The sequence below is a fragment of the Echiichthys vipera genome (genome assembly GCF_963691815.1).
Source record: "Echiichthys vipera genome assembly, chromosome: X".
Lineage (NCBI taxonomy): Eukaryota > Metazoa > Chordata > Actinopteri > Perciformes > Trachinidae > Echiichthys > Echiichthys vipera.
Window position 1 is genome coordinate 34,087,649 of NC_139825.1, and position 27,456 is coordinate 34,115,104.

General features: G+C 40.9%; 1 protein-coding gene across 1 annotated transcript; it reads left to right on the forward strand.

Moving 5' to 3' along the window:
• Positions 1 to 295: 295 nt before the first annotated feature.
• On the forward strand, positions 296 to 26,432 carry dlgap4b (discs, large homolog-associated protein 4b; the record flags this gene model as incomplete). Its single annotated transcript, XM_083939762.1, has 12 exons — positions 296 to 1,546; positions 1,691 to 1,905; positions 3,249 to 3,347; positions 4,135 to 4,285; positions 5,678 to 5,933; positions 6,314 to 6,466; positions 16,040 to 16,479; positions 18,093 to 18,181; positions 19,131 to 19,615; positions 20,974 to 21,065; positions 25,096 to 25,266; positions 26,092 to 26,432. 12 exons carry the CDS (start codon positions 296 to 298, stop codon positions 26,332 to 26,334), a joined length of 3,645 nt encoding a protein of 1,214 aa, XP_083795888.1. The 3' UTR covers positions 26,335 to 26,432.
• Between the last annotated feature and the right edge of the window lie 1,024 nt (positions 26,433 to 27,456).

Here is a 27,456-nt window from a genome sequence, read left to right on the forward strand (position 1 = left end):
GAGGCAATGGAAAGCTTGCTCATTCACTGCACAGTATTTCTCTCACAGCTAGCCTGTTTGTAGTCTGGTGTGGCACACGAGTGGGCGTGTTTGTGTGGCTGAGCTGATAGGCGAGTTTGAATGTGTATGCCTGTAGTGTTTTGTACAGTACTATGTTAACCAGTTCTAAACCTCTTCCCTCTCTCTTGCGTCTTTCTGTCCTGTTTGTCTCGGTTTTCTAGGAATCAGCTTCAAGGTCATCAGTCATCTCTACTTGGCCTGGGGGCCTTCTAGTAGGTCGGACCTCCTCGCCACAATGAAAGGGTTGGGGACTAACCGCAACAGACACCTGTCTGACTCCTGCGAACCTTCCTCGGGCCATCCAGAGGCCCTCTACTCTCAGAAGACCAGCACCCTCCCACGCAGTCCTTACTTGCTAAGTCCCACAATGGACCACTATGGCACCATGGATCCCCAACACTATCCCTCAGCCAACCCAGGTTCTCTTCCACCAGAATGCATGCTACCCCTCAACAACCAGCTGTCCAACAGCAGCACCTTCCCCAGGATTCACTACAACTCCTACGACCAGTCTGACTTCTCCCCACCTAGAGACAGCATCGGGGGTATAAGTACAGGGACCATGGGCACGTCCATGTCCATGGGCATGGGCATGGGAACGGGAATGGGTACAGGAATGGGTATGGGTATGGGTATGGGTATGGGTATGGGTATGGGTATGGCTGGGCTGAGTGGACGGACACCTATGATTACGAGCGGCTCAGCAACTATATCACATCATATGACCAAGAACCAGGCACCATCCAGTCTCTTGGAGTTTGATAAGCAGCTACCTGGAGGCCGTGACGGATTCAGCACGTTGCAGTTTCATCGAACGTCTGCTGTTGCTGCCGCCAAGCAGCGCACAGACAGTCCTGGTCGCATCCGTTACATGCTGCACTCAGTGCAGAAGCTCTTTGCAAAGTCCCAATCACTGGAGAGTCACAATATGAAAGGAAATGTCAATGGACGTTCAACTGGCAGTGGAGGAGGCTCGTCCGGCACTGAAGACGGAGGGAAGCAGAATCGCAGATCCAAAAGTAAAGATCGTGGTACAAAATCAGAGGCAACTGCCAAGCGACGACCACGCTCCAACATGTCAGGCTACTGGAGCTCAGATGATTTGGAGAGCAGCGATTTGAGCAGCTACCATAACACCATGGCCATGATGACTCTGGGGCGCCCGACTGGCCATGACAGTCAGGGGGGCCAAACCAGATATATCCACAGCGGCTACAACACTATTAGCTCCTCCAAAAGCAGCAATGACATGAAGTATCAGACACTTACTGGGCCTGGGGGTGGAGGAGGTGATGGCCTAGGTGGAGCAGGAAGAATGGTAATAAATGATAATGACTATATGAAAGGAGGTTCCTGGTCCACACTGACCATGGGCCAGCCGAGACACGTGATCCAGAAGGGCTCAGCTACACTGGACAGGTCCATGCTTAAATCCAAATCCTGCCAACCTGAACTAACCTGCAACTACCTGCAGGTTGGACGAAGGGTGAGTAAACTGAACTCTTTAAAATTCCTATTGCCATGTGTAGGTTAAAAAAAATCTAAAAGTATCAAGAGCTAAAATACCATGGTAAAGGGATGACATTGATGGTTAAAAAACTAACAATTGTCCACTTTATGCTGTCTGTAGGCTGATTGGAGTAGCACATTAGGCCGCAGCGGGGGCGCCAATGAAATCCCATGTCGGCGAATGCGCAGTGGTAGCTATGTGAAGGCCATGGGGGACATGGAAGACAGCGAGGACTCAGATGGAAGCCCCAAGCCCTCGCCGAAAACAGCGGCTCGTCGCCAGAGCTACCTCAGGGCTACGCAGCAGTCTCTGAGCGACCAGCTACCACCACGCAAGTAAGTGAACAGACCGAGAATGTTAAAGGTACAATCTAGGATTTACATGTAAACCAATGTGGGCCCTTGATTGAAATTCAAAATACCAGATTGCAACCTGCATTGAGACAGGTATGGGTCTTTTTAATAAAGAGACTAACATTGGACAATTATGAATCTGAGATATTAAAGTTTTCTGATGCTTTAATAGTTTGTTTACATCAGTAACATTTGTAAGAACAACCTTTCTTTTCAACCACAATCGGTTGAGAAATAAACATGTTTTATATCCTGAATGTGACTATACTTGAAATTAAATATACTGTTTGGGCCCTATAAAATGGGTAGTTATAAAAGGTGTTCAGAGCACATCCCAACACTCGTAAGAACACAGATATAAATACTGATTGGCACAACTTTCAACAAACAAAAGAAAATAATTAGCCACACTTTTCTGTGTGTACATGAAAGGAACTACCACGTGCAGCCTCACCATGACGGTATGCAGGGAAATACAAATGCATACAACATGCAGACACAAGTGCACACAGTCCATGCTGCGCTTACTCACGCATATAATTAAGTGGTGTCACACTACCTGTTGCCCTCCACATGCCAACCTTACTACCACACCTAAGGCTGTGATTTTCCTTCCTACTATTGGACCCACAAAGCCTATGAGTATACAGACTACATCAGTGTACTGTAGTTCATACAGAATATGACACTGACTTCTATTTCCACTCAACCAGTAAATCGCCACAAATCAGCCTCATCTCTCCGACTGACTGGCATTGCGCCTCAGTTGTCTTTAAATTACATGCTTTCTGAAGCAGACATATTGCACAATATGTGATACAGGCACAGTGGGACATAGCTTAGTTGACTGTGGCTTTTCATTAAATAAATTGCATTCATATTTTTTTACATTTCTATAAATGTTAAGACTGTTTTGTAATTCTACCTTGGTTTTAAAGCTTAAAGTTGTATATGATCGACTCTTGACATTCACCACAGGAGCTCCAGAGAATGAAAACTTCAAGAAGTTTGTGATAAAGCAGCTCTTGCTTTTGTTTTGTTTGTTTTTTTGTGACAGTGATCCTTACTTTTGGAGGTTGCGGCATCAAAATATCAGTGCCACACTATATGCAAACACATTTTTACAGTGGGCTTATTTCTGGTAGGATCAGAGATGGAGTGTTGATGTAAGACATTCAGACAAAATGAGAGGGCATAGTCTGTGTTTTAAAAAACTAAGGATTTATTCATCCCTTGAATGACTAACCCTACTCCCCCTGCCAATCCCTGACCATCCATCCCCATTCTCTTCCTGTCTGCTCCACCCTGATTGGCGTGAGCAGTAGAACCCTGGATTACACCTTGTTGCAGGGGGAGCTGGATGCCCTGTGGTCTCCACTCCACAGTGTGTCCTCTCTGCACCAACTGGGCAGGTCAACGAGCAGGTCAGTGATAGGTCTATAAGCAATGTCTCAGGAGTGCGATGCAAAACGCTTTTGTCCAATTGGATCATTTACACTCAATGACTTTGCATTGCCCCCCTCAGATGCCTGTAAAGTCAGTGGCAACTCCAAATGCCAAATTCATGCCCTGCTGCCAACAACTGCCAACCTCCCTTAAGCTTGTAAATACCATCTGCCCGGTGCTTTTAGGTGAAAAGTAGCTGAGCTTGACACTATTGAAATGAGGGAATGAGGGGACATCTGTGTCCATTGACCATGTCATGGCAGCTTACTGTTATGTTACTATCACTCTGTGCCAACAAAAAATATGTAAAAACATGACTTACAAGCTGCTGTTTTGGTAAAACTTAAACCTGTTCTTTGTCTTTGGAACCATGATGGCACAGAGAGCTGTGTACATGCGTCGCCTGACATCACTGGCTTTGCATGCTCAGATGCTACAACGACTCATGCCAAAATTTTATGAAATTGGAAGAGTCGAGATTTGAATTCACAATGACTCATAAATTAAAGTGGAAATGAAAGGGGTCAACCTTACAACCTTACAGTATCAGTATTCTTTTATCTCTCATTCAAGTCCTGGTTTTGCTGATCGTTCATTTTCATTTTCCCGTCTGCCTTCCTGCCATCATATCTTTATAACACCAACCGTTTTTCCACTCTTTCCCTGAATATGTCCTTATGTTCTCCTGGCGTCGTCTTTTCCTCCTTATAATTCACATCCTTAACACATCTCTTTTATCTTGTTTTTCCTCTCATCTCTTTCCAGCTGTCTTCCATCTCTCAGAGAGCTCTCCAATAACCGCAGCTTGGACAACCTAGACTGCATCGGGGGTACAGTCTCATCTTTGCCACACTGGGATGATGATGACTTCAGCCAGGCTTGCAGCACCTTGGGCAGACGTAGCTGCTTGGAACAGGTCAGTAGTTGCCTGGACATGCCGGACAGGGATTTCATAAAATGAGCTTGTCAGAGGCCAAATAAAGAATCTGCTTCCGTCGGATCGTGTCTCTCTTGCCCTCATTAGCTCAGCAAACATTTTTCTCATTAGTTAAGAATACAATTGTACTTGCTCAAAATCTAGATGACTTAGCTCCAAGTAAATTCTCTATATTTAAATCAGTCAGTTTCAAAAACCTCTTTGTCTGCTTTGAGCCACTAATACTCATTTCCGTAGTATAATTTGCATTTTCACAGATACAGCTTGAATGACAGTAATAATATGAGCTTCATGTGAACAAAAAATCTCTATTTTTCAAATGTATCTATTTTTCAAATGAATGGCATCGGTAGTTTTGAGTCTAATTTATCTACTTAACCCACTACTTACTTATCTACTTATAAGCGCTATTAACCTCCCACTGACAAGGTCACTGAGATGATAAACACTTATGTGGGGTGGCTCTGATCTTTTTCAATGAACTAGTCAAAAGAGGCAGTGCAGGCTATTAGTGCAGGATTTATATCCAATCTCCTGACAGGTCACTGCTTTGCAACGAATACGTCCGATATGTGAATTTATGGCTTTGATCTGCATGCTCAGCAGCATACCGAACCCAGTAAATGTGCGTTATAATTTAGCCTTGTTGAGATCAGGTTGTATGATTTGATATATTTTCTCAAGCTAAATTCATTCATAGCAGGTAAAAATCCCCCAAATTTAACATGAATCCAAAATTTTTGTAGGTGTAAATTCTCTGCTTCTTTTTCTTTTGTGTTCTTGTGTGCACCCACGCTTTGTAAGCTTATGTTACCAGTCAGTGAACCGTCAAAATAACTTTGCTACAAACACATTTTTGACTCCTACTCAGGCTGATTCTGTCAATCAACAGAATACGAAACACATCATCGGCAAAGGCTGGTTCTTACTCTTCAAAAGAAGTCTCAGAACAGTTGCTGTATAAAGCATACTTAAAAACATTTCAAAGTGATGTCTCTTGCCTTGGAACTTCTTTTGTTCTCTGTAAATTGACAGTTCTTATATAGATGAAATGACAGCCCTTCCAGAAACTCAGCATGAAGGGGAGCAGGGGGAGTAACACTGGTTTCACTGGGGTTGAAGAGCGCTGAACTCTGTGCTAGTGCTAATTGTACCTTGTATCTGCCACACACTTGAACTTTTTAACCTTTTTGTGCCTTTTTCTCGAATCCCATCACAAGAATGGAGAAAGCCATTCACAGAAACAGTCAGAATAGCGGAGTTGGTGGCCCCCTCCAATGCCGAGAACTGCTACTGTGATCAAAATGAACCCACTCATGCAGTACTGTTATGGCTACTGTCTTTGCTAATCTGGTCCTTTTCTACCTCTAGCTACGGGACCTGGAAATGAGTCATCATTATGAGGACCGCAGCTCTGAGTCCACATTCAGAGATTCCCGTTCCCAATCTCAGGACAACCCAGAGCCTCTAGACCTGCCCATGCCAACATGCTTCCGATCCCGCAGCCACAGCTACCTGAGAGCCATCCAGGCTGGCTGTTCCCAAGATGACGACACAGCATCAATGGACTCAGGCTGCTCACCGCCTCCAATTGACACCACTGTTCGCACCTACAGCACCAGCACTGGTGAGTCACTGTCTGAAAAACTGATGATACATTTCTTGCAAATTAATTTATTCAACTTCATAAACCATGACTTGGGAATCTGAGTTCTTATGATGCTGTGTTATATGTTGCAGCTGAGCACTGGATGATTTCTTCATAACATAAACAATATATAGTGCATAATCTGTTTGGGTTATTTATTTGATTATTAAGCTTTGATGATTTTTGCAAAGTTGTGAGAGCGATCCAGAAAAATGGGCCTAACTACTGGCTTGATTTGTATTTCCCATTACATTTCTGTGAATACTCTTTATAGCCTTGGTTCATGGTGGGACACTAGTCCACCAACATGCACACACAGGCATTTTTAGCTCATACACAGCCTCTTTTGCCCATGCTAGACGGCCTTTCTACACAGTGGAAGACATGGAAAGAACAGTTTGGCTCTTACCTGATAGCCACTGGCTTGGACAAAGCCCCAAAGGAGAAACAGCTTGCAATTTTTCTTCAACGTTTGGGGAAAGACAGACAACGCATCCTACCCACACACACAGGTAACAAATTAAAATCAGCTCCTCTACCCTAAAAAATATGTATTTAAGATACCACTTCAAGGACTAATAAATCAAAACTATTGAGTTAAACTTGATCAAAAATGATACACTGTTGGCCCGTGGAGCTTTGGTTGTCGTTGCAATGATTACAGGACACAGCAGCACAATCTGCTTGTTACACTTGATGTTGAATTTGCTACCGCAGAAAAAATGTGACTGTTTGTGATGATGACCAGCATTAGGCCAAAACGCTTTGTACTGGTTGTTGACATCTGACTGCTCCCCAAATTCAAAATAAGAGCATGGATATATGTACATCTACTTGGTATTACCCATAGGTATTACCTTGAGTATCCACCATGTGGTGCTCTTCTACATAATCTTCTGAATAGACTTTAGTATATGCTGCCTTCATACCAGTAGAATCTTTCAGTTTCCATTCTGACATTGCGGAAAATCAGGATAATCTGAATTTTCTTTTCCTGTGTTTCGGCACGTCCACACATTTTGACAACTAGTGGTAATGGCTATTTTGGGAATACGTAAAGACAAGTTATATGCACATAAAGCTGAAAACCCCCTTTCTCCTCTTTGTAAATCCGGATCTGATTGTTTTCCTCTGACTTGTTTTGAGGATTTTACTTCCTGCTATTCAATAAATAGCCTCAATATAGAGCATAGAGTTTATTTTTGGAAAACTAAAACTGTGTCACCAAAAAAGGAAATCTACTGCAGTAACGTTGTTATGAAACAGCGTATCAAAAGCGCTTTATTGTGCACCATGATCACTTTTAGGTAAAATAATCTAACATTGGAGTTTGAATATCCCAGGCGACCCTGGAGGCATCAGTAGCCGCCACCACGCCTCCCTGGAGCCCAGAGACACAAACAAAAGGCAACCAAACCCCCGGCTTCTCTGCTCCATCTCCACAGTCCTGACAGGGACAGTGGGTGTGGACTCCGGTCACAGCTGCCCTGAAAATAATCTAAATTAACTCAAGACACCGCTGTGCTGTTTAATTGCGTGAGCCTGACAGCAGCGTGAGTATTTTAACTGTTATCTTTTGTAGCGTTAACGTAAATAGTGCTTTCTGCACAGTGATATTTCAGTTACAAACGTTAGTAGCCTAGATGTTTTGTGAATGGATGCAGTTTAACCGTTGACAGAAACTTGCAATTTGTAACCTTTTTAACATCTTATTTCAACCTGGTTTTCATTACAAATGAGAAAAAACGATAATACCTAACTTTTTTTTAAATAGATGTTAAAAAATTACAGAAATGTAAAAAAAGAATACACAAGTAGAAAAGCAAAAAATAAACAATCAAAAAAATAAACAACATAAAACATGCCCGGAGTCGTTTGAAAACATTAAATAGGAAGCACAATCTTACAGTTTTGATGTTTTTTTATGAAGTAATTGTCTTAATATACAGTATAACACCATTTCTTTCTTTTCACACATTAAAGTGAGATATTACTTTGGCAAATTCACATTTATGAATATAAAACTTTTCAAAGAATATTATAAGATTGATAAGAAAATATTCTTGCTCATATTTAGCATTTTTTCTACCAAGACCAAAGCTTAAACGACTCTCTGAGCATCTGGGATCCGACAGTCTTACATCACTGTGTGGATGTGATATTGACAATATGTTGAAATTTTCTCAGCAGGTGAGAAGCATTGATTAATATTAGCTATGATTCAATTAGATTTTATTTATAGTGCCAAATCATAGCAAGTTATCTCAGGACACGTTATCTCACAGTATAGTGTAGTTCAAGAACACACACTATGACTTATTCATGATAAACAGAGACCCAACAATCCCCCTACGAGCAGCCACACTATCTTTGATAATAATAATGATGATAATAATAATAATAATTATTATTATATTTTAATACAGTATTAATCCAGCAATCTTGCTCACACACAACATTTACTCTTGACTCCAACTACTCAAGTCACCCCATTGTGTCTGTCTCATCTGTTTACTGAAATTGACTTTCAGCACTCAGTTAACATCTAAATACTGTACATTTCAGGGGAATGGCTCATTTGTCTAACATGTTCAATTGTGGTAAATAAAAAGTTAGATGCAAACGAATCTAAAGCTACAACAACGGTGTGTAGGAATTAGGAGAAACACCACTATCATCAATTTGTCATGATCTCCAAGCTCTGAGATTAACATCTGATGGATTCCAGCTTCCTCCCTCATTGATATGTTTTTTCACCCATCATACTTTCAGTGGTACGCTTGATGCGCTGTATTTTAATATTGAATATTCCATATGTGTTCAGTACAGAGTGCTCGGTTGCTGACATCGACAAAGCATATTCCTACTATGTATGGTCCACCGTGGGAGTCAGAAGAAGTGGGTGTGTTGTAACTGCATGAGGACAAGTAATATGTAGTTGTTTGGATGGCCCTATAGCCGCCTACATTTCAGAAAAGCTGCTTCTTTTTGCTTGCTGAAACGGAAAATTGGCCTTCATGGGGGGGGGGGGGATATTTGGGCCCACGTGGTGTCACATTCAATACAAAGGCTGTACAGTTTTGTAGTTTTGCTGTTGTTGAAAGCATTAATATGACAGGAATAGTGGCTTTGTTAAGGTTGTGGTAGGTTTCAAGGCAAGGCTGTCTATCTCTTGTGGCTGTTAATTGATTAAACAATACAGATGGGTCAACTGGCAGGCAACGGGAAACTTGGCAAGCATTACTAGACCGTTTAATAGAGCATCCCTATCTGCCCTTTGTCTTTCATTGTCCCTGCTTCTTGTCCAGCTCCAACTGACCTCAGAACAGCACCACCTCAACCATTCAGCTTAAAAGTGATTGCTGCTGGTGAATAGTTTAGCATAATAACCGACTTTATAAGGCTAAAGAAAGAGGGACCTAAACTGTCACCCTGCTTCTCTCATATGCCCCACAGTTATTGAGACTGTTTGAACATAGATTTCAGACCCAAGTCTGTTCCTATTGACTATTTTACTTTCATATCATCTGTACAATATTCTGACTTTGGGGAGGAAATTACATACACAATATTACTGACAATATGAATTTCTGTAATGATGAGACAAAATATTTTTTAAACCTGATCTTGGATTTCAGGGTCTAAAAATATGTTGTTCTTCCAGCAGTGATGTCATTGTGGGAACTGTGGTTAGTTAGTTATCTTTCCATGGCAAACAGTGAAATGTTATTAACAGAGAGGAAAAGCCTGTGTGGGTTCTAGCACATAAAGGTTGACCAAAAGTGCCTATATTCGTGGCTTTTCTCTCAGTTTGTGAGTATTTCAGCCAAGATATAATCTCTTAGTATGCAGTGAATTGCTTCCACTGGTGAGAGGGTGAGTGGAAAACAGTCATGGGGTTGTTGGAAACTGCTGTAGCTTCATGCAGCTGATTGTTTTCCAGCCTTTAAAATCACATCTTGAGCCAGGTCTTGCAGTGGACAACAGAAGCACTGTCCAGATGGCAGCAGTACTCAGTGCCCACTCAAGATTACACTCAAACATTTTGGCACAAAGTGTCTGCTTTTCTCTGTTGTTAAATTCCCTTCTATAGAACAATCTATTACCAGTTACTCACCAGTTTCGCTGCTGAGATTTGTGATGTGGTAAAACCAGTAGCTAACAGCCATAGTACAGTATGTGCAGTGGATAATGGTTAAACTACAAACTTGTTTAAAACCTGTCCGATCACTTGTGTGGTTGTCCTTTGCATGCCATTGTTAAACTGTGTCTGCATCAAAAAAACACAGTTTCTTGTTACCTATTGGCCAACAGTTACAGCATCGCCAGCCATACAGTATTTGTCACAAGCTAAAATCGGCAGATAATATTGGCTAGGCCCATGTATTGTGTCCAGCAGCTTTACAACTTTATCTCCTGTTTAATCTCAGTGGCATCTGTCAGTTATGATTTTAGAGCTTGTTTTGGTGAGTAAAGCAGATTCTGTGGTATTAAGACTTAAGGGTGAATTCTGTTCAGAATGATGAAAGCATGATGTGACACTTGGAGAACTGCAGGGCAGGTGTCCAAACACAGAAACACACACATCTATGCCCTCTCACACCCAGTTAGTGACAGCTATCCTGCAGACTGGGATGCAGGAGTTGAGCCGATTCATCACATAGCTGCCTCAACAGTAATAAACATGTTCTGCCCGGCATCTATCTCTGTCATGAGAAACAACAGTTAAAAGCCATCTCAGCAGGTTCTCCTAAGGCAAGGATGGTGGTCAGAGGCCGCTGGATAATCCGGATAGTCTTGCAGTTGCAACATGCCAAGACTGGACAAGATCTGTCATCTCAAATGACAGCTCTTGATATTATGAAGATGCTATGGTTGACATATCTATGTATCTTTCTTGTGGATGCCAGATACAACTTTTGACTAGCAGACTGGGTAAGTGGTTTTCATTTTTAAAAATTGGAGCAAATGTTGAGCCAGCTGAGGGTGCTAAAGAAATCCAAGCACCCTACTGAGTGAGTGAGGACATCCGAGTGTGGCAGGTCTCTTGCAATGTTGATGTGTTGGATATAAAGTCACAGCCAAGGTCTGGAGATGGTCCAATTTGGGTGTGGTTTAGGTGTCATCTCCGTTGTTTACAGTCAGATGATGTCAGTGTTTTGGCTTCATTGAAATGTATCCTCAAGTGCTTTAGAACAGTTTGCTGTTTATAGTCTCATTTCGGACTGAGGCCAGCATTTACAAATCTGAGCTCTAGCCTGGACTATGAGTCAGGTGTAGAAGGTAGGAGTTCAGGTAGGTTGAAGGTAAGACAAGGATAAAAAGGTCTCAACACTACTTTTGCATAGTGTCAACTAGGCTGCAAAATTAAATGCAATTTTATCAAAGTTGCAATATGAAAACTAGTGCAATATCCAAATCACAGGGGGTGCAATCTTTGTTAAACACAAAATATGTGTCATAATACCATCCTGAATTAAGTATTACAGTACTGTATTATTATTCCATGAAAATGAGAATAATGCTGTAAATCATAATGCAATTGCAATATCAGTTAATATAAGAATTTTATTAGATAAGGTTGTGCAATCCACTGTTGTCTGGGTTCTATAGTTTTTGGGTTAGTAGAATCATCAAAGGGAAATCCTTTATTATGCTAAGCTACTAGAACATTTTGTTTGTGTAACTTATTTGTGTAACTTATTAATAACTTACTCTGAATGCTGCTATGTCACCCAGGGGGTGGGTCATCCCGGGCATAACCAAAACCTACAGACTGAACTCTGAATTTCTATTGTGCAGATTTGTTACTGTTCTGCCGTGAAAAATTCTGCATCACATTTTCCCTCCAGTTACTCACGCCCCATCTGTTATCTGTTATGCCCTATGCCTCTGCACCCCACAGAGCCACACACTTTTCGAACCACTGAGTTAAACACAGCCTGCATGCTTTTGGTCAAATATCATATCAATATTATATTGCATGCAATAACAGGGGTGCAAACCCATTAAAACACTTCATTACTCTTAAAGAAACTCTGAAAGAAAGACCAGGTCTGAGGACCTTGGAGCCAGTCATAGTGCAGTAGTTCAGGCGGATGTAATTCTCTGGAATAGCTGACTGAACAGTTTGACAACTCAACTGAGCTTGTTGCGTAAGGTCATACAAGTTTTGTGATAGGTGAGGTTGCAAAAACATTACAGATAAAGTTAAGACGTGGATTACAATGAACAACAACCCTTTTGTTTGAGTGTTTTCACAGCAGCTCACATGTTTGCTGCAAGGCTTTTTCGAAATCCTTGATGACCACATCTCTCAGTGCAGCAACACGAGGCATAAACAATGTTTGCTTCATGCAGTGCCTCACAGTCATCAAATGCTGTCATGTAGTTTCCTTTCAGATGTCACCACAGGAAATTGTGACTATTTATTACAACCTCAGTATTTATGAGAGATTTACTCCGATGCAAATGATCAAATCTGGTGATTATGCATTCTGTCAGTGCAGGCTCTTAGTACACAATGTCTGAGCTTTACAGAAAAGTATGGTCCCATAATTGACTGTTCAACTCCACATTCAAATACATTTTTAATTTGTCCATCAACATATACAATATGCCACTTGTATAAAGATTATGGTTCTGTCTTTAAGTGTATCCTAAGGCACACACCATGTAATTTCATTGGAAAACCATGTAATTTAATTAATATCCCTGGCAGCAGTCTCTTAATACTTCTGCCATAGTTTCATATGGTGGAATCATATTTGACGTTAATATTAGGCTATTAACTGTCAACTGATTTCCTGATAGTGGTGCGAACCTTCAGACCTTTTTGTAGGCAAAACATGTCATAGACAGCAAATACAGACTCTGTATTCACAAATTACATGATTATTTAATCTATTTGATAACAGGCTGATTACGCCGCTTGTGCTGTCATACCCACTTTTATTTAAACAAACTTTATTTCTCTCTGCCCACCCCCAAAATACCAACCTTCTCTCCTGTCTGTACTTTTCTAGTGTGGTGTCAAATAAAGCATCTGTTTGAGGGATCATATAGCAGTAGCCACAGGCTTCATAATGTTACAAGAACATTCCCTGTTTAGATTATAGGTTTTGGCATCCAGCATTGCACTCTGCATTTACTGTGTATGCAGCATGTGGTGATTCTGTGGTCTTTTGATTGAAGGCATCCGAGACTATTTGAATTTTCTACAGGCTGAAGAAGAGCTTTTGAGTCTTTTTCTAATCTATCTGCATTAGACTATTGTTTATTTTATTTGCATTTTGAAACCATCTATCTACCCAACATGATCTCTTCTGATACACTGTTTGTTTCACTGGCTGAAATTCTGCTCATACACTTCAGACTGCAAAGGGCATATCCATTGATCTCTTCACAGACAATGGATTTAGTTGATGGATAAGATAGGTGGCTCTACTGGTAGTGAAATGATGTTCGGACAGGAAGAGGAAAATTGGGGATGTTTCACTAAGTCAAGAAAAAGAAAATCATGTTTTTATGTCGAGTGCTGGACTCACACTGTGTGGATTTAATGTAAGCCCACATAAAAGTTCCAACTGTGAGGAGCTCAGCTTTAGATTTTTAACCCTGTACATATGCTACCATGTGACCATGAAACTAAGCATTGTAAAATAATCCAACATTAAAGGCCCTCTATGTAATTTTCAGAAAGACCTTTTATAGCAGCAGCTGTGGTCGTAAGTGAACTGCAGTCCGCATCCTGTTGCTCGCATGCTCACATGCTATAGGGACGAGCGACTACCAGATAAAACAGTTAGACTGAACGCGATGGACTAGCTTCATGTTGATATAATGCTGTAAAATTAATCACAATCATATTTAGAATAACGCTAGCTTACTGTTTGCAAATCACTCTGGGACTTAGCCAACGTCACAAAGCAACCTCCGGCAGATTCATACCACGCAGCCAAGCCACAGCCAGCTAGCCAACCTTTAGCTTAGATTACATGGAGCTGATGTTAGTGAGATGAACTAAAATAAGACAGGGTTCCTGAAGTTAGATAGGATTTTCTTCTGTAATACCAAATTGGTAAAGCTGATGTACCCGTCTCCCTGCTGACTCATTTTCGGTATAGTTTTGCCGGTAGACCCTTCACTAAGTTCTACCTCCCTTTGTTAATGCTTGGCTTGTCAAACTTTCATATTAATAAAGGGCTGGTAAGTCCCACCCCTGTAATAGTTCCAGTAGACCCAATCACACCTCAGCTCACGAAAAATTTACATTGGTGTCTAGTGAAATGGAACAATTATTTTCTGGCCCCAGCCATTATCTGTCCTGGATAACCTATATGATGTTTGCGGAATTAAATGATCATTTTTCATGTAAAGAGTTTGACAGTTTATTGTAAGATTGTTCAGTGAAAGGCTCTGGAAAAAGCCTAATGAGAATAACTACATTTCATGTCGCCTTAGTCTTCAGTCTGACAGGAATCGAAAGAAAGAACACCCGTTCTTGCTGGGATGTGGACATTCTGGCACAAAACACACTGGCATCTTGATCTCAAGCTTGGCAGAAGACGCAGCAGCAGCACACACTGCTAACAGAGGATGGGACAGTGGCTGTTCTAGGGAGGGGCTTAGCGAAGGGTCAATTGCATCGATTTTGTGCAGTGGTTTCTCTGGCTCTTACGGATGCTGGAAAACCTTGAAAACACTTAAATTTGAATGTGGTGTCAAGGTTTGAAAAGTGCTTACATTTTGAATAAAGTGCTTTAAACTGCTTGAAATTAGGTTATATTGGATGCCAAGTCTCCTTTCAATCATGAAAAGTTGTTTTCCTTTGATTTTTTCACCCTTCTATAGAATGCTGTCATTAAATGTTACACAAATATGTAATATACCAGAGCTGTATGGTGCTGGAAACGCTTGAAAATAAACTTTGAAATGTTAAATAAAGGGCTTGAAGTTGACTTTAGAAAATGTGTAAGAACCCTGTCTATAATGGCATATTTGGTCTGGTAATAGGGGTGGTGCAGGTAAATGTCCCTCAACTTCTTAACCACATTCAGACTTCAGAGTTAGATGGTCTCATGATCAAGGCTTTGAAGTGTGGTATGTGTGTGTAATTTAATTTAGTCACCTGCGTGGAACAGTATGTTTGTTCAATGTCCTGCTTAATTTGATTTTCCACTTTACAGGATGCTTTCCTGATTCTGCTGGTCTTGCAGCTTTGGTGCAACAACGTCCCTGTGTTTTCATGTACAGTATGAGGGCCTGTGACCACATAGCATTTTTATGCCTCTGAACAGAAGGGGAGACATTTGGTGAGACACTGAATTGACACCAATTTTCTGTGCTTCCGGGTTGAAGATGTGTATAATGCATACACTTAATACCTTTTTATTGAATTCCTTTAAAATTCCTTTTGCTACATTATGTAAGTCTGGACAGTTTGGATGTAAATTGCAACCTGACAAGTTGTCATACAACCAATTTTCAGTCCTAATCAACAGCGGATATCCAGTTATTCATGGCTGCAAGCCAGCTCAATGGCAATATGCAAACTGTTTTTATCTTCTATCTTATCTTACAGTATATTAGTGGAAATTGCTGATTGAGAGAAAAGAAAAGTGACCGTAAATGACAGCAAAACATACTCTCACACTGAGAATGCAAACACTGTGCTGCAACACTTGACTTTCAGTTTAATTAAAGGCATTCTTTTTTTTTAAGGATTGTGTTATTTTAAAAAAAGAACAATATCTGACTACCAAAATTGAAAACCAAATACCTACCCAACAAACGAATGTCCAGCCCTGGATGAAGCACTGCCCAGTGACCTACTAGCGCTTTTCTGTCACACACAGGCCCTGACATGGACATGCTGAGAAAACTTGTTAGTCAACTCTTAGGATGATGTTGATGGTGGGCTGTTTTAGGTACCACTTATATCTTCTGTGTTGGGTTTGCTCATTTAAGGTTCACTCTGCTGAGACATGAAGGCTTTATCATCTGTCATTTTTAATCCTTCTTCCCTTATTTCTCTTTCACATGTTTTTCCCCCTTGTTTCCCCCCCCTCTCTTTTCTCCTTCAGTCTCTTCATGCATAACCACCTGTAAGAAGACTGCTCCTCCACCAGTGCCGCCCCGTACCACCTCCAAGCCCTACATCTCTGTGACTGTACAGAGCAGCACAGAGTCAGCCCAGGACAACTACCTGGACCAACAGGACCGGAGGTCGGAGGTCAACAGCCAGTCAAGCCACGCTCAAAGCAACTCCTCCGACAGCCTTGACAGCACCCGTGCCAACAGCCTGGCCCGGGGTATTCCCCGCCCTCCACACATCATCCCCACTCCCATCGCCATTCCGAGAGAGCCAATCGCGCCCACCACCACTAATGCTTCCACTGAGACAAGTGACTCAGTAGTCCAGCATGAATCACTGAAATCAGTATTAAACAAAGGGAATCTAGTGGCAGAGGAGCCCTTAGTGGCACCAGTACCCAGGAGGAAACTGTCCTCCATTGGCATACAGGTAGGCAATGGGACTGTTGCACTATCCTGTGCTGGTACAGTTGATCAGTTTTGTTGCCAAATATTAACTCATACTGACCCAGTTAAGTTAGAAGCCCCACATTTTTAACAGTAATCGTCGGGTGTATGACTCTGTCTGAATTTGTTACATCATGCCCAAAAAATTGCTCCAAGCCTATGGTCTCATTGGGGCGAACATCCCTCTATCATTAGAGTTGGCTGTATTTGCATTCCCCCTCAACCATAACTTTCTGTTCTCTGTGTGTTAAAATATTACCCCTTTTCTCCATTTTGCACACACAGCACATTAACAGAATCATGGTAATCATTAATCGTGACACTTAATTCAAAACCACTTGAATAATTATACAGATTTTTGCTGACGTTTTTTTTTGGTTACTTAGAAAATCAACTGAAAAACAACTGTACTTATGCTAGTTAGAATTACGGGTTTATGAATCATTCATTCCAAGATTTTAATGCCTCTACGCCAGTGACACCCAAGGCCAGAGGCATTATATATTTGAGTTCTCCGTCCGTCCATCCGTCCTATTTCAAGATTTATTTAGCTAATTATGTCAACAATTCACACAAGTGACATCAGGACACTATTTATTTATTGATTGATTGATTGATTGATTGATTGATTTGCCAGGAACCGTTCACATTAATCAACATCTCAGTTTCCACTTAAATACAGTATAAATGTACCAGAGTTAGCTAATAAGTTAATTTTCGTCTGTCATCCCTGAGCAGGTTATTACAAATGGCCGAATGTTATCTACACTACAGTACAATACAAAAATACAGTACAAAGGTAGCAGATGTATATAAAAGCAGTACCAGAGATGAGGTTGTATGATTCCACATGACTGCAGGTTTGGTTTGCTTTAAGCCATCTCTAAAGTTTATGTTTAAAGGTTAAGTATTTAGATCTCCCTCTTGTTTCAATAGAAAGACTGTTCCAGTATTGTGTGACTCTGAAGATTGTTTGCCCAAACTTGCTAAGTCTGTATTGTACAACACAGTTCCCTTTTTTTAGGGTCTGTGCATAAAGGGACTAAATTAGTTTCAGAGTTGTCTTACAAGCTGCTCACAAGCAAGCATAACAGTATGCTTTGTGGGAGGAGATCATAGCATTTATAAAGACGTTGGATGCCTCTGTTGTTAAGTGTATATACGTATAAGTCTTATATACCTAAAGTTAGCCAGGTTGAACTTGATTCACTGTTATATCAATGTTTCTGTCCAATTTTCAACACCTTAGTTCAGGAACAAAGGGAAAGACATTTGGTCGGATACTTAAATTGGTTACTCTAATCTTGAAACAGTGGTCATTGTCTAGATCTTCTGTACTGGGTGTGTATGTAACATTCAGGTTTCTCCAAAAAGAATACACTTGATGCCTTTTTATTAAATTCATTCCAAGTCTTAACTACATTATTATTTAGGTCTGGACAGACTTTGATGTAAACTGCAACTTGACTGGTCGGCAGAGGCATACAACCGCAAGGCAGTGATTCTAGTTGTTACTGAGTTCATGTTTATAATGTTGATGTGGTCTGTTATTAGAATTTGTCATTTAACTTATATATTTCACCTTTCTTTGTTAAGGTTGATTGTATTCAGGAAGTTCCACGGGAGGAGACCCCGCCATTGGCCAAATTTCAGTCAATTGGAGTACAGGTGGAGGACGGGTGGCAGTAAGTCCTCTTCCTGTCCTTGTAACAACGTGAGAAATTTATATTATAGCCACACACACTGCTCTGACAATTCTTTCCCTTTACAGAAGCTATGTGGATGTGTAAGCAATGTAAATGTGTTTTGTCTGTAAAAAAAAAAAAAAAACAAACTATCCATGTTTGTTTAATTGGTGGTGTTAAAATAGATTCCTGGTTTGAACTGTTACTATTTAAACTTTTTTCTGCTTACTGCATATTTGAGACCCATGTCTAAGTTATTCTAGTGCAGTTTGCATTCTGTGCTTGTGGTGTTTTGAATGCCAAGAAGTTCCTCATAGCCTCCACCTGGATTTTCTTATGTTTGCATGCTGCATTGAGTGTTTTGTATGTAGCAACTTTTTTTTTACTCCTCACTGATATTTTATCAACATAACCAATGTATCACAAGTTGCCTTGTTCATTCTTAACACTGTCATTCCTTGTGTTTTTATCAGTGTTGTACATAGTTGACAATCCCTAAACTGCTTATCCTGTTCTTTTCCGGTCTTCTGCTGTTCTCCTCTGATATTGGTTAAGATTCTTCAGTGAAGCACTCATAATATGGCCTTATCTGACTGAATCACTACTTTTAAGCATTTCTTGAATTAAGAAATGAAAAATAATGTTGAGTCAGACAGCATTCATTGCCGTATGAAAACAAGAACCTAGACTCCAACTGATAAGTGATCAGTTGATACCTTGTCTGAGTGCACGATTTGGTTAATTTCCATCTATATCGACCAGCAGAAGTGACTCCGTGTCGAAAGCATTGTGTGTTTGTTCCAGTAATAGAGACATTATTCTTGAATAATTTAGTGTTTTCTTTGTCCACTGTTGTGCACATAATAGTGAACAAATAAAACTAAATTGGCAAAATTGTTGAAATTGAAAAGGCCCATCTGTAACAGTGAGTCTCGCCCCTTTGTTTCAGGCTTAGTCGCTCTAGTAGCATGGCCTCAAAACAAGAAACAGACTCAGACACCCAGGACATCCCTGTCATCTCCCATATCAATAATGCCAAAAACGAGAAGAAAGTCATGGTCAATAGTGCCAGCCAATCAATGAGCTCCCCTCCTGGACAGGACTACTTAGACAATGGAGACACTACTGGTGAAACCTCTTCACCTCCACCGCCCAGGCAGATCCTCAAACGCTCCACCACACGGAGTAGCTCTTCCTCCTTCTCAGAAAGTCTGGACCCAGCACTGGACCCCTCGTCTCTACCACCTCCAGACCCTTGGCTGGAGAGTGGGAATGGAAGTAACAGTAGTGTTCCCCATAGCGGAGGAGGGGGAACACTGTGTAAGAGAGACGGCCACTGGTTTCTGAAGCTGCTACAGGCCGAGACAGGACGCATGGAAGGCTGGTGCCAACAGATGGAGCAGGAGACCAAAGACAACCAGCTCTCAGAGGAGGGTAAGGCTGTTCTGGTCAATGGCACAATCACTGGTGTTTCATAAGGCCTTGTGCGCTTTTAGAGGAGCTGTGTATTTTCAGCTGACACGCTTTGGTTTTGTTTGGTTGCTATGATACGCAAAATCTGCAGAAGTAAAAAGGTTGAATTATGTTGATAGAGAGGATGGACCTGCCAGTCTGTGAGACTTGTACATGTAGGATGTGACGGTTGGCCTTTGTGATAATTGTTCCGCCCATCCTCCACTGTGATTGGATAACTGGGTAAAAGTGACAAGAAGTGGCGAGAGCAGCATTTTACCCAAGAACAGTTTTCAACTTTCGGCCACCAATAAAAAAAGCCAAACATCCATCCTGGTGATTGTAGCAGAGTGTAAATACACAGCGCTCCTATTTTTTAAATACACTAACAAATAGAAAATTAGAATATAAAAGTGATGGTATGAATGGTATGATATTATTACAATAATATCCAATTACATTGCAGGTTTACTTTTAGGTTGGCATAATGCATGTCCATATCCTAAAAGTTGTATGGCCCAGAAATAGCAGAACAAAGCTAAGAGTACATTAAAAGCATTGCTGAAGTCAAATATGTGCAGGCTCTCTAAATGAACCCTGAGCCTCCTTCCAGAGGTCTGTTGCTGTCTGACCTCACCATGTGGTTGAGCTCTGTTATAGGTTTCTGCTCTCTTATACGGTTCTGCCTCAGGCCCTACAATCACTCTATCAGACATACTCAGCATGGAAGGGATGAGGCCGTAATACCTGGGGTTACCACACACAAGCAGGCCTGTAATCCCCAGAATTACACAAATCTACTCTGGAACTGATTAAACTTCCAGATTAGATTAATGCTCCAACATCAGCAAGTGAGCACACACATTAATATACACTTTACATACACACAAACAAACAGTAGGAAGGCTTTGGATGTTCATATCAGAAGCACATCAGTGTATGATCCAGGCTCTTTGCGTCTTTGTTAGTCCATATGTGTTTTGTTTTCTTTTTTCAAAATAAAGTAGTCAGTATTAAATCTGAGGCAAATCTTCACTACAGAGCTGGGTCTCACCACACTATAATCATATTGCCATAACTTTGCAATCCAGTTATCAGATAGGAGTCACAATTTTGTCAGGGCAGATGTTTGTCCTAGTTTTGATACAGAAACAGAAAAGCATAGTGACAACCGACAGGCAGCAGGCTAGATATACTGAATATATATTTTGCTGTACCTTTGATATATGCATAGGCCTTGGTGTGTGGAATTGGAATAACAGGATTTCTCTGAGATAAACAACTGTCAAAAATGCATGTGTGTTGTCAAAAAGTATCTGTTTTCTTTGTTCTCTCTTCAGTGCTGGGGAAAGTTCGAAGTGCGGTCGGATGTGCCCAGCTCCTTATGTCCCAGAAGTTCCAGCAGTTCCGGGGTCTGTGTGAACAAAACTTGGTGTGTATAGGTCTTACTGTGATGCTTCCACTCTACAGGTCTGCAGGGACATGAAACCAAACCAAATGTTATGTTTGAGCTACTTTGTATTATAAGAGATATCCTTGCCTCGATTTAAAAATAAATAAATAAAGGCTTCATACAAATGAAAACTGACTAATCTGGGAACAGCCATGATACACAACATATTAAGCCTACACAGAATAAGACATGGTGGCCAACCAGCAAAAATATACAAGGAGCTTATTTTAAGACAATAAGCCATTCCTCTCTGGTGATGGGTTTTACTGAAAAAAGGCATTATACAAATTGTAGCCAACTACCGGCACATGACACTATAACACTACAGCATCTCAGATGAATAAGCCATCTGTTTTACCGGTTACTTGATATGAAGCTCAACTTCCCAATTATTGTCCAGATGATCATGGCTGGTAAATTAAGAACTTCTTTGCCTGTTCCAAAAAAAAAATTCATAACAGTACATGAAAAAAAAAACTTTTAACAGAACATGTCTGTTCTTGCAACAAGAGCAGATACAGTTAAGTATTGTCATAGTGGTCTTAAGAAGTCGTCAGCATGGAAAGAGAGGGAGACATTTCTAAAAAGATGATATTAAAGTTTAACCAGACCGAGTCCAAAGCTGTATGTGACAAATTACCTATTCCAGACATGTAGCCATATACTTTGTCTAGGCTTGGTTCAGGTTGCAAGAAACACACCACAGGACACATCACAAGAAGATTCAGAATTCAACATCACATAGCCACATCAGCTGTCTACTTTAAGCCACTGTTAAATGATATTATGTTTATGTGCAATTTACACAATATAAGCTTTACTGTGACGAAATGATTTAGCCTCAGTAACCAAATAAATAATGAATGTTTCACATGCATTGATATATCAGTGTACCATATACTACTGTCTGCTGACTGACTAAACCTTCTGATCTGTATCTGTGTGTAATTCCCTTGAATCTTGCATTAATATTTTGCACAATGTATATGGGGTAGCTCTCCAGAGAAGAGGTTTGACAGAAGATATGCCAAGCAGCTTTCTACATTCACTCAGAACATAATCGGAACCAATAATTTGCAATAATTGATGCAGCATCTTAAATATGGAAAATAGCATGGAGCTAACGATAAACATTGAGGGAGCTGTAAACAAGTGAGGGGTTAAGTCTTTACACTGGATATCGAATGGTTGCTTTTCTTTTGGTTAACATTCAAAAATTCAATGTATCTGACTCAACACGCAGGCTTGTTTTATTTGGCTATGTGAAGCAGATATAGCATGTTCGGGTTCATGGTATTCAAAAGGACAAAGCTCTGTTGTGATCATTTATTTTGGTCAGGAATTCAGCTTGATAAAAGAATTGAGCTGTGAGATGGCTCCCCCTAGTGATGAATATGTAAAAAAACAGCCCTTGATGACAAGTCAAGATCATAGATCTTTATTGTCCCCGGTGGGCATTATATTATATTATATACATGATATTTTCTGATGCATGCTCTCTGTCCACTGGCAAACGTGCGACCATGCAGAGACAGAAATGATAGGCCAAAAAATTGCTTGGCCGTTCCCTGATTTATTTCTTTTTCCCTTACAACTATAATTCACAGCATACAGAAACATTTTTGGAACTTTTTTTTTTATTGAACCAAAACTATTAAAGTAGTATAAATATTGATAAAACTTACTTTTTAAAATGTAACAGGTGAAGTAGTCTAAAAGTAATAACAGATTAACAACGCGCAACTGAAGGCACCTTTCAAATAATAAAATAAATAAGCTCTAATAAAAAAAATACAGCAGGTAATGGGACCTTTGCAAATATATGATCTGTAGAACTACTACATTTCTTTTCCAAAAAATGTGCAACAGCTAAAAGCAGCAACTGAAGGACTAGAAGGCACCTTTAAGTAAACAGAAGCATCTCTGTCATCTGACATCTACCTGTTCCTGTGTTTGTTGTTGTGGAAACCGCTTGTCGCAGGTCAAAAGGTGCACCTGAATGCACCATGAAGTCCCGTCAGTGCATTACCGTTCATTGTTTGTTTACAGAAGTCACGGAGAAGGCAAAAATGTTTCCACACCGGTGACTTTAGGGAAACAGGAGGATTTCAAAGTTCTGTTATTTCTCCGTCATCTCTGACTACTGCAGTGTGTGGAAAAGCGCAGCTTCAGGGTAATGCTAAGCTAACGTTACGCTCAAGCTGCACACTCCCGCTGGTCAGTGTCCGCAGCTTACTTGTGCCTTGCAAGCTTTTTAAATTTGTCTCTTTACTTTACGGTGTAAAAGTCCCACCTTAAAGACACGCTGACTCATTGATCGCGACCATAGACAGGGACTGGCGCTGCGGTTTTCTTCAAAATAAAAGACAGCTCACGTTTGGCCAGTTAAAAGCTTTTAATGTGAAGCTGCAGCTGTATAATGTTCTGTTTGCATTAGCAGTAACTCAACTGTGCAATAAAGATAGTTTGTTTAATAAGAGGACAATGCATAGACCTGTTCTAAAGGAAGAGGGTCCTTTAATAACGTCTGCTGTGAACTGGCGCTATATAGAAAATAAAATAAAATAAACTTGACGTTTTCCAGGGGGGCGGGGGTGCCGTTGTAGGGGAAACACTAAATTTAAAAGAGATGGAATACAAAAACAACATTGGTGACATGGATGACATTGGACAACAATTAACAAACATCAATCCAACAAACAAACAGACAAAATGCAACAGTGCCACACTGGATAAAAACAAAGAGTTAAATTGGCCGCAGTGCTTTCAAGCGTTAATAAGGCCAATTGCCACTGGAACCCAGGATTTTTTTAAATCTGTCACAGGTACAGTGTCAAGTAATGCAGTGCAGAGGTGTAGTACAGTAATAAGTTGCCAGTGAACACATTTATCAAGACACCCTGATTTCCTTGGGATGTGAGGGGCTGACCATGAAACACAACATCCCTGGTATGGATCTGGCTTGGGGAATTTTGTCGTGTGTCTTTTCCTTTCTCTTCTCTGTCTACACCTAATAAGGTATTAAACAGAGAAAGTAGTATTGCACCTGAACCAACATTACTCTAATCTCACCTAAAGAAAAGCAAAAAAAAGAAGAAGAAAAACATGCAATATAATAAAATAAGATACAATAAGAGGAATTCAGTTCTCAGTCAGAAGCTACTGTAGGTAGTCACTGTTGGCCAGATTTTGGCTTCTCTTTCTGTTTTGCACCAATCTCTTCACATAGTCTTGGCTTCTTAAGTTGCATTAGCAGGATGGATGTGACGATGAGAAACACTTTTTGCAAACCAGGACCAACAAAAACTGGGATGGGTGGTTATGGTGGTGACCCACTAAAGCTGACCCACCTAGGACACATCTAGGACAAAGTGTTTTTAGAAGTAGAAGCCCAGTTTTTACCTGCCAAATCTTCCAAACTACGTTTAGTAGAATTTTATATATTAGGTGATTAGTTTTTTTTTATGATGTACATGATCCATCTCTGCTGCTGTTGGCCATGGATGCATTGAAAGTAGACCAGGTCCTTTCTGTATTTAGTTTTTCCGGCAACTTCAAGGCCAATGACACATCTGACTTGTCAGAAGCCATAGCCCATGTGCTAAGCTTTAAATGTCCTTTTCACACTAGTAAAGTATGCACACTGAAAGATGAGCAACACGTGGTAGCCCATAACAAGACGTAAAATAGACCTGTAGCTGGGAAATGGGTTCTGACTAGTTGATTCCAAGGTGGTTGTATTGCTGGATAAAAAGGATGACCTACAACCCCATCGAAACAGCAGAATAAAAGTCAGTGGATATTGTTACGTTTTCAGTTTCAAAGACAGGGCATTAGTTTGCACTCACAATCAACTCAAACGTAACCTTTTCCTTATCAAGTGATGCTGTTTAGTCTTCAGTATACTGTATTTCATAATTCTACACTTCAACGTGACTGTGTCGTCTCTCCTCATCACTCATTGATTGTTCATTCATATTCACCCTCCCTCTCTCCCTCTTTTCGTCAGAATGTGAATGCTAGCCCACGGCCCACAGCCCAGGACCTGGCAGGTTTCTGGGACCTGCTGCAGCTCTCCATCGAGGACATCAGCCTCAAATTCGATGAGCTCTACCATCTCAAGTCCAATGACTGGCAGCCCATGTTGTCTGCGGCTGCCATGTCAGTCCCTGAGCGGAAGGTACTTCCCACCCCTGCTGCCCAGTGCCATGGCTGGGGTAGGAAAGCCGCCGAAACCGGCCTCTCTCCTCCCACCACCACCACCACCACCATTTCTCCCACTCTTTTTTACTTCCTTCCCCCTGCGTGGGATGAACTCTAACAGGGCCTCCCAGTCCAATACAAAGAGGCCAGAGAGATCCCCTTAGGCATGCATGGAAAAATTAATCTCAAAGAGGGCTGTCGTTTGGGTGTTTTTGAAAGACAAGCCCTGCTTTGAGCGTGCATGTGTCACTTTCTGTGCTGGTTGCAGTGGAGCATGGCTAAGATGCACTGGCTCATGTGACAGAATGCAGTCTTGCTTTTACTACTTCTCTGTTTAAATGTCTTGGTTTGTGTGTCCGTCATTTGATTTATCTCCCTGTCTGTCTTTGGTCAGTGGTTTGTTATTCTATACATATTTGTGTGTGTATGTATCTGAGGTGCACTTGCTTTCTGACGCTTTGCAATGCAAGTGCATTGACTGTGTGTCTTGTGATCCTTTTATCGTGCTCTAAGTTTGATCCAAAATGTCCATCAAATCATGTTACCATTTCAATCGATTTTTTCTCAATGTTTGCCTGTACTTTGTCGGTTGTCCTTCAGCGTTTTTTTCTGTTTATCACCTAAAACCACTAAATGTTATTTCAATCTTTAGCGAAAACAATAAGCATTGTCATAATGTCTGTGTCAAAGTCCTGTCTGCCAAACCTGCCTAGCCTAATAGAACCTCTTGAAGACAGTCTCCATATTACATTCTCTCACTGTCTTGTATCCGTCTTTTCTCCTCCTCTGTCGAACATTACAGGACGAGGAGAAGGAGGCCGCTCCAGCGTCAAAGAAGCCTGGTAAGGTACGACCGTCGCTGAGCCGCGAGAAGAGCACAGACTCCTCGTCCACCTCTTCTTCGGCCTCAGCAGAGAAGCAGAGACATGAGGCACGCAAGCGTCTACTGGCTGCTAAAAAGGCTGCCTCGTTTCGCCAGAACTCCGCCACAGAGAGCGCGGACAGCATCGAAATCTATGTCCCCGAGGCCCAGACTCGCCTCTGAGAGAGACGGTGAGAGGGAAGGAAATAGGGTTGGATCAAAGGACAGATAAGTGTCGCTGAAATACCTGGATAAAGGAGAGTAAAACTTTTGTAATGCAAATGAGCTACTCTTGGTAAAGATGAGTGGAGATGGGGTGGGGGGAGATCAAATTGGGGGTGGGGGAGGATTTGGGCTTTTTTCACACACGTATGTAGTTTTAGGCCGGTCCTGGTGGCATCAAACTCTTATTTAACTAAATGAAAAATTGAACTTTTGTGGACTCGACAGACTATGAAGCGGGAGACTCCTCATTTGAGGCTGCCATTGAAAACCTCAGCTGATGAACTTTGTCATTTCTTGTTACTACTCTTGATATCATAAAATTATTATTGAAGGTATTGTTATTATGACAATTCTTCATATTATGAAGACTGTTTTAAACGTTCCTCTATATTGGCTATAAGATCTATTAAGTGGACAGAAGGCAAACATGAATGCTCTTCTGTCTCCCATCGTCGTCCTCTTCTCTTCCCAGATCATTGGCCATCTTGTAGCTTTGCACAACACCACCTTGTGGCCATCACACACACACACAAACACACACACACACTGCGCACACTACATCATCTGCACTCAAACACTATAAAGTCACATCCATGTATGTCTTCCCTGTATTTATTCGATAACTTTACTCATCCTTTGTTTTTTATGAAATCCATTTAGATCTGATTATTATGAATATTTTTGGTATGATGAAATTGAAAGTCAGATTTGAAGGGGTATTTATATACAGTAGTTCCTAACAATTAACTTATGTGCGTCCTTCAAAGGGTTCTTGTGTCAAAGATTTTAAACACTGGTGAGAATCTGTAAAGTTTAGTTTCTTAATGGTTTTTAATGAAAGCACATCCCATTATAAACGATGACCGAGCATGAGGATCTTTTTGTCAGTCAGAATGTCAGTGGCCACAATATTACTTAATATAATTTTGTAAGTAGAAAAAACTTCTTTAAGTCTTTTAATCTCTGTCCCATTAACTTTTTTTTTTAGGTTTGTACTGTAACTGCAGATTTGTGGATGTTTCAGTCTGGATTTTTGTTCCATCTGTTTGTTCAATACTTATTTAAGTGCTTTTATTAACC